The sequence below is a fragment of the Anolis carolinensis genome, unplaced genomic scaffold (assembly GCF_035594765.1).
Source record: "Anolis carolinensis isolate JA03-04 unplaced genomic scaffold, rAnoCar3.1.pri scaffold_11, whole genome shotgun sequence".
Classification (NCBI taxonomy): domain Eukaryota; kingdom Metazoa; phylum Chordata; class Lepidosauria; order Squamata; family Dactyloidae; genus Anolis; species Anolis carolinensis.
Window position 1 is genome coordinate 9,092,187 of NW_026943822.1, and position 8,257 is coordinate 9,100,443.

The 8,257-nt window shown below is 39.7% G+C and overlaps 1 protein-coding gene and 1 non-coding gene across 3 annotated transcripts in view; one reads left to right on the forward strand and one right to left on the reverse strand.

The window, feature by feature from the left end:
• rgma (repulsive guidance molecule BMP co-receptor a) overlaps nt 1–6,122 on the reverse strand; it is a 57,446-nt gene extending 51,324 nt beyond the window's left edge. For both annotated transcript variants that reach the window (XM_062963239.1, XM_008119446.3), the window contains exon 1: nt 5,858–6,122. Coding sequence is in view for 1 of the 2 variants with exons in the window: in XM_008119446.3 (XP_008117653.1) it covers nt 5,858–5,877 (20 nt within the window). In the remaining variant the exon portion in view is untranslated. The remainder of the gene's footprint in view (nt 1–5,857) is intronic.
• A 1,698-nt stretch (nt 6,123–7,820) lies between these two features.
• Nucleotides 7,821–7,926, forward strand: LOC134294019 (U6 spliceosomal RNA). The gene has a single exon (XR_010001004.1). It is a non-coding gene; the product is annotated as a U6 spliceosomal RNA (small nuclear RNA).
• The last annotated feature ends 331 nt before the right edge of the window (nt 7,927–8,257 follow it).

Sequence of the window (8,257 nt, forward strand, 5' to 3'; positions counted from 1 at the left end):
AAACGTGAAGCCAAAATCCACTTTGTGGGATGAATGGTCAAGCCTTCCAAGGAAATCAAAGCATTGGTATCTGGAAGCCAGGTGAGCCTCACAGAAGTCATTCAAATGAAAACTAATGTCTCAAATTCCATCATGGCATTTCTGGGAAATTCCTGGGTGAGGAAATATCTGAACAATGCATCCTTTGTCTGAGGAGCCACCCACTAACCCATCCTCCACAGTCTCTTGACATTGTGGACTACTATGCCATCATTGTCAGCTATCATAGGAGAGAACTGGACACAATGTTATTTCAGGTGAGGTCTCACTAAAGCAGAAAAAGGTGGAACTATGATCTCAACACCTTACTCCTATGGATACATGCTAGACTCGCATTGGTCTTTTTATCTGCAACATCTCACTATTGACTCATGTTCACACTCCTAGATCTCTTTACTGTACTTTCAAGCCAGGTGACTCCCTTACTATATCTGTGCATTTGATTTGTATTGCTTAAGAGTTGGACTGTACATTTCTCCACGATGAAATGCATTTTGTTAACTTTGGTCCAGCTCTCCAAACTGTTCTTGTCCCCTGGAATATTAGACACTAGGGCTGTGTAAAATTATCATTAGTCATAAGTTGGATCAAATTTGTTAAATTCGTACTTACGAGGCAATATCTGACATGTGGGCGTGGTCCGCAGCAAAAACTTAAGAATCAAAACTTACCCAATACTTTTTTGTTTGCATTTTGTAAACCTCGGAAGTTTCCCAAAGTCAGTTTCATGTTCAGCGCAAGGAGGCAAAGCAAGGCCAAAAAGGCTGCCTTTCCTCTTTAAATTAATAGAAGCAGCAGGGAGAAAGCAAAGTTCGCTGGGAAAGAGATAGAGAAAGCATAGGATTCTGGGAAATGTAGTTTAGGAAGGCAAGGAGCCAGAGAATGCAAACGGCCCTGCCCTAAACTACATTTCCCAGAATTCTGCTAAGCTGTGAGTGTTTCATATTGTATGGCCATGTTCCAGCAGCATTCTCTCCTGACGTGTCACCCACATCTATGATAGGCATCCTCAGATGTTGTGTGATATGTTGGAAGCTTGGCAAGTGGAGATATATATATATCTCCAGAGAGAGAGAGAGAGAGAGAGAGAGAGAGAGGTAAAGGTAAAGGTTTCCCTGACGTTAAGTCCAGTCGTGACCAACTCTGGGGGTTGGTGCTTATCTCCATTTCTAAGCCGAAGAGCCGGCGTTGTCCATAGACATCTCCAAGGTCATGTGGCCGGCATGACTGCATGGAGCACTGTTTTATATTTCCTGATGTTTCACCCACATCTGTGGCAGGCATCCTCAAAGGTTGTGAGGTACATCCACACCTGCTTCCAACAGACAAGAGTGCTTTCTCCCACCCTGGACCTTACACAGATATTTATCTATCTATCTATCTATCTATCTATCTATCTATCTATCTATCTATCTATCTATCTATATATCTGTGTAAGGTCCAGGATGGAAAAAAGAACTCTCATCTGTTGGAGGCAGGTGTGGATGTACCTCACAACCTCCGAGGATGCCTGCCACAGATGTAGGTGAAACATCAGAAGATAAAGCTTCTGGAACATGGCCATACACCCCAAAAGACTCACAGCAACCCAGTGATACTGGCCATAAAACCCCTTGACAATACATTTTAAAAGAATGTTTTTATCAAAACTGTTTTTAAAATTCTAAAATCAGTAGATGTATGAATATTTCTGAAAGTTGGGGGGAATGATCCCCTGTTATCTTGTGTCAATGGATAGAAAATTCAAGGAGATAGCTCTTGTTGGTTTATTTTTTTAAAAAAAAATTGTGTTTATAAAAACTTTGAAAATTCTCCAAAAATCTGAGGATAAGTGAAACATTCTGCAACTTGATGAACTTAGTAGTGGTAAATTTTAAGATATTTTTAAATTGTTGATTTTAGCCGGTACTTGTAAGCCGCCCCGAGCCCTAGGGGAGTGGCGGCATATAAGTTTGAAAAATAAATAAATGAGTTCTACCATTGTAGCAAGCCTCAATAGCTGTAAAACTGAGGGAGAACAGAACCCCTGAATTTTTCCCACTTGCACAATTACTAAAACGAAAAAGTAACAAAATTTTGTTACTCTCAGTATAATAACGAAATGTTCACAGATACAGTAGAGTCTCACTTATCCAACACTCGCTTATCCAACGTTCTGGATTATCCAACGCATTTTTGTAGTCAATGTTTTCAATATATCATAATATTTTGGTGCTAAATTTGTAAATATAGTAATTACAACATAACATTACTGCATATTGAACTACTTTTTCTGTCAAATTTGTTATATAACATGAAGTTTTGGTGCTTAATTTGTAAAATCATAACCTATTTTGATGTTTAATAGGTTTTTTCTTAATCTCTCCTTATTATCCAACATATTCGCTTATCCAACATTCTGCCGGCCCATTTATGTTGGATAAGTGAAACTCTACTGTACTTTAGAAACACTTTAGAAACAAAACACCTGCATCTTCTAAGTTTAATAAGTTTTGAAACTTTTTTTTTTCATCCTAATTGAGCAAATTTTCCCCGTGGATATTTTAAATATAAGTTTGAATAACTTTTGTCTAAGAGATCCATATGGAATTCATAGCAACTTGAAGGCACGCACGCACACACACATATATATCTTTGCTCTGCATGGTAAAGTTGCTGAACTTGCAGACTGAAAGGTCCGAGGTTCGAATCCGGGGAGCGGAGTGAGCGCCCACTGTTAGCCCCAGCTTCTGCCAACCTAGCTGTTCAAAAGTTTGGTGTTGTTTAGCTTGCGCTCCTTGATTGCTGCCTGTTGGAGTAATTGCATCGCAATGGCTCTGAGGTGGAATCAATTTCCCCAAATTGAGATTTTAATGGGAAGCTTGGAAAGGGCTTTATGTCATGTGGTTTAAGGAGGCTCAGGGTTGCATTTATTCTATAACCAGGTCTCTCTCCCATGAGCTCCATACACCCCCAACACTAAAAAAAAAAAACCAGGGAAAATACTGCCATCTGTTGGTAAAACCAATGCAACATGTGCCGCATAAAAAAGGTAAAGATTTTCCTCTGACATTAAGTCCAGCCAGGTCTGACTCTGGGGATTGGTGCTCATCTCCATTGCTAAGCCAAAGAGCCGGCGTTGTCTGTAGACACCCCCAAGGTCATGTGGTCGGAATGACTGCATGGAGCACCATTACCTTCCCGCTGGAGCGGTACCTATTGATCTACTCACACTTGCATGTTTTCGAACTGCTAGGTTGGCAGAAGCTGCAGCTAACAGCAGGAGCTCACCCTGATCCCTGGATTCGAACTTCTGACCTTTCGATGAGCAAGTTCAGCAGCTCAGTGGTTTAATTTGCTGCCCCACCAGTGTATAAATAAATATAATAATAACAATAAACCCAGACAGTTTTAATGGTGAATTTTAAACTCCACTGTATGCCTTGTTTTCATTTATGTGTATTTTGATATGTATTTTATGGAGGTATGTCTTAATATGTGTATTTTACAGAGTATTTCAAAATAATTGTGTGTTTGGTTATGTTTTAGTAATGCAACTACCTGCCTCGAGCCATGAGGAAAGGCAGGCAAGAAATAAAATTATTATTATTATTAATTAATCATTAATAATTAATAAGGTAAAAGTGAAGGTTATCCCCTGACATAAAGTCTAGTCATGTCCAATTCTGGGGTTTGATGCTCATCTCCATTTCTAAGCCAAAGAACCAGCATTGTCTGATACTTCCAGGTTTATGTGGCTGGCATGACTCCATGGAGCGCTGTTACATTCCCACTGGAGCGGTACCTATTGCTCTACTCACATTTACATGTTTTCGAACTGCTAGGTTGGTTGAAGCTGGTGCTGACAATTGGAGCTCACTGCGCTCCCTGGATTCGAACCGTTGACCTTTCAGTCAGCAAGTTCAGCAGCACAGAGATTTTACCCACTGTGCCACTAGGGGCCCTATAATAAGTAATAATTAATTAATTATATTCGAGTATAAGCCTAGTTTTTCAGCCCTTTTTTAGGACTGAAAAAAAACCTCCTTGGCTTATACTCGGGTGAGGGTCCTGGTGGGCTTTTATTCAAGTCGGCTTATACTCAAGTATATATGGTATATTTATTATTTTCCTCTATTATTATTGGTATTGTTACATTTATTATTTTACTCTATTAATTATTATTATTATTACATTTACTATTTTACTCTATTTTTGTTGTTACTTTTACATTTATTTTACTCTATTTTATTATTATTAATACATTTATTATTTTACTCTATTTATTATTACATTTATTATTTTAATGCTTTTATTATTATTATTACATTTATTATTTCACTCTATTATTATTAAAAGGATACATAAGCACATTTACATTGAAGAAGATGAAAATAATGATTTAATCAGAGTTGAACAGTCATATCTTAAATTACAGTTTGATGTAAAGATTCAAAAACATTTAACCTACTGATGCCTCAATTAATGTAATTTTATTGGTATCTCGGCTTATACTGGAGTCAATGTTTTCCCAGGTTTTTTTGTGGTAAAATTAGGTGCCTTGGCTTATATTTGGGTCGGCTTATACTCGAGTATATATAGTAATTAATTGTTATTAATAATGGTAATGAAAATAGTAATAATAGTAATAATAATAGTAATAATAGTAATAATAATAATAATAATACAGTAGAGTCTCACTTATCCAAGCTAAACGGGCCGGCAGAAACTTGGATAAGCGAATATCTTGGATAATAAGGAGGGATTAAGAAAAAGCCTATTAAACATCAAATTATGTTATGATTTTACAAATTAAGCACCAAAACATCATGTTATACAACAAATTTGACAGAAAAAGTAGTTCATTACACATTATTTGGGACATTTCTATATCGCCTTTCACTTCGGCAGCACATATAAAGTAGAGTCTCACTTATCCAACATAAACAGGCCAGCAGAACATTGGATAAGCGAATATCTTGGATAATAAGGAGGAATTAAGAAAACGCCTATTAAACATCAAAATAGGTTATGATTTTACAAATTAGCAGTTCAATACGCAGTAATGTTATGTTGTAATTACTGTATTTACAAATTTAGCACCAAAATATCACAATGTTTTGAAAACATTGACTACAAAAATGGCTTGGATAATCCAGAAACTTGGATAAGCGAGACTTGGATAAGTGAGACTCTACTGTAGTAGTAATAATAATAATAATAAATGAGTCAAATAAGCAGATGGACTCCATAACTGAAGGGTGTTTCCAAAGATAGTAAAATCCCATTGATTCTAAGAGTCTACTCTGATCGGGACAAACAATAGGATCTTGGCCGGCTTCTGGTTTTTTTTTTCCTTCCAAGAATATTTTCATTACCTTTTCAAAAGAGTAGCTTAAACTCCACACATGTTAGGTTTTTAAAGAAGGATTGGAAGAGAGGAAAAAAAGACTAGAGGAGATCTCTTGAGACAATATTTCAAGGAGGGAAATGCAAGCGGCAGGGTGAACTGGACATCTCTCAACAGGTTCCCTAAGTAAACAGAATTAGGGAAGAGGCAGGAGGAGGTCAATCTGGGGCGGGCCAAGGGTCACAAAACCCATGCTTTCCAAAGAGAAATATCCCCAAACAACCCAACAACACAAGGGATCTGTGCGTTTCACATAGGGATGCTCAGCATGCCAAAGAGGGAGCGAGTGGATAACTGATGAGAGACAGGAGATGCAATTGAGGAAGGTGCGGAAAGGACATAATGGCTCGTAGTCCACCCACAGAGCCCCAAATCCCCACCCCACTTCCTCCTCCCCTTTCCTTCTCTTCCCACTCCATCCTGGCTTACCTGGGTGGCTGCATGAGCATCTACACCTGGATGAGAGACAGTGGGAGCTGGAAGCCTGCAGGCGTTGCTGGGATGCCAGTAGTGAGATGGGAGGAGCTGGGAGGAGCTGGATTGACAGCAAAAGAGCAACCCTTTTTCTTCCTCTCTGCAGACTTTAAGAACCTGCAATGCTCTCCTCCTTTCTCCTTGCCTTTTTCTCTGTTTCCTTTAGAGACTGCGGGAGGCAGAAAGCCAGCCTTGCATCTTCAGTGCCTCTCTCCGCATCTCTGCAAAGGGACCAGGAGGAGAAGGAAGAAGAGGAGGAGGAAGAAGAGAAGAGGAAAAAGGAGAAGGCTGATAGGTGAAATTGCTGAGCAGTTGCCCAGTCTAGGAGAGGAGAGATGCAAGAGCTGAGCTTCGAGAGGTGGCTCTCTTGGTTCCAAATTTTTATTTATTTGGGACATTTCTATATCGCCTTTTACTTCGGCAGCACATATAAAGTAGAGTCTCACTGAGCCAACATATACAGGCCAGCAGAACGTTGGATAAGCGAATATGTTGGATAATAAGGAGAGATAAAGAAAACGCCTATTAAACATCAAAATCTATATATATATATAAGGGTGTATATGTGTGTGTGTGTGTGTGTGTGTATATATATATATATATATATATATATATATATATAGGTAATGAAATTTCGGCCTAGGACAAAACAACAAAACTAAACATCCCAGAAACACTAAACTTGGCAGCACAACCCCTCATCCATGCCTCTACGTTCATACAACAAAAAGCTCCAGCTACTCCAGAAAACGGCTTTGAGACTGCAAGGCTATTCACTGCTATTCTACCTGGCCAACAAAGGATTCCCATTAAGCCACAGCAATGCGTGGCCGGGCAAAGCTAGTATATATATAAAAGGGTAATGAAATTTTGGCCTAGGACAAAACAACAAAACTACACATCCCAGAAACACTAAACTTGGCAGCACAACCCCTTATCCATGTCTCTACGTTCATGCAACAAAAATAAAATAAAAATAAAATCCTAATTAGAGGGAGAGGAATAATAGTTTTTATCCAATTGCTGCCAGTTAGAAGGCTAAGCTCCGCCCACTTGGTCTCCTAGCAACCCACTCAGCTCAGGGGACAGGCAGAGTTAGGCCTCACTTAGGCCTCTTCCCCACTGCCTATAAAATACAGATTATCTGATTTGAACTGGATTATATGGCAGTGTAGACTCGAGGCCCTTCCACACAGCCAAATAACCCATTTATAATCTAATATTATCTGCTTTGAACTGGATTATCTTGACTCCACACTGCCATATAATCCAGTTTGTTTGTTTTGGGGGGGGGGGGTTTCGTGTCAGGAGCAACCGGAGTTGCTTCTGGAGTGAGAGAATTGGCCGTCTGCAAGGACGTTACCCAGGGGACGCCCGGATGTTTTGATGTTTTACCATCCTTGTGGGAGGCTTCTCTCATGTCCCCGCATGGAGCTGGAGCTGATAGAGGGAGCTCATCCGCACTCTCCCCGGGTGGGATTCGAACCTGGCAGCTTTCAGGTCAGCAACCCAACCTTCAAGTTACGAGGCTTTTATCCCCTTGGCCACCGGGGGCTCCTATATAATCCAGTTCAAAAGCACATTAAGTGTGCAGTCGGACACAATTGGACTTAAAGTCAGGGGAAAACCTTTACCCTTTACCTTAACTACCACCAATTCTTAATACTTTATTTCCCATACCACCAGACTTCGCCACAGCAACGCGTGGCCAGGCACAGCTAGTAGGTTATGATTTTACAAATTAAGCACCAAAACATCATGTTATACAACAAATTTGACAGGAAAAGTAGTTCATTACACATTAATGCTATGTAGTAATTACTGTATTTATGAATTTAGCACCAAAATATCACAATGCAATGAAAACACTGACTACAAAAATGCGTTTGATAATCCAGAATGTTGGATAAGTGAGTGTTGGATAAGTGAGACTCTACTGTACTAACACTGGAACAATACAGAGAAGATTCACACGGCCCCTCCGCAAGGACGACACGCAAATTCGTGAAGCGTTCCATTTTTTTTCCTGTTTTAATTTTCATATATTTACATATTTTAAATGGTTATGCTGATGCTTTTACCCTGCTTTAAGTCCCCTTCAGGGAAGTTAAAGTGGGGTAAGTAAAGGTAAAGGTTTCTCCTGACATTAAGTCTAGTCGTGTCTGACTCTGGGGGTTGGTGCTCATCTAAGCCGAAGAGCCGGCGTTGTCCGTAGACACCTCCAAGGTCATGTGGCGGCATAACCTTCCTGCAGAAGTGGTACCTATTGATCTACTCACATTTGCATGTTTTCGAACTGCTAGGTTGGCAAAAGGTGGGTTGGCAGAAGCTCTGCTCCCCAGATTCGAACCACCG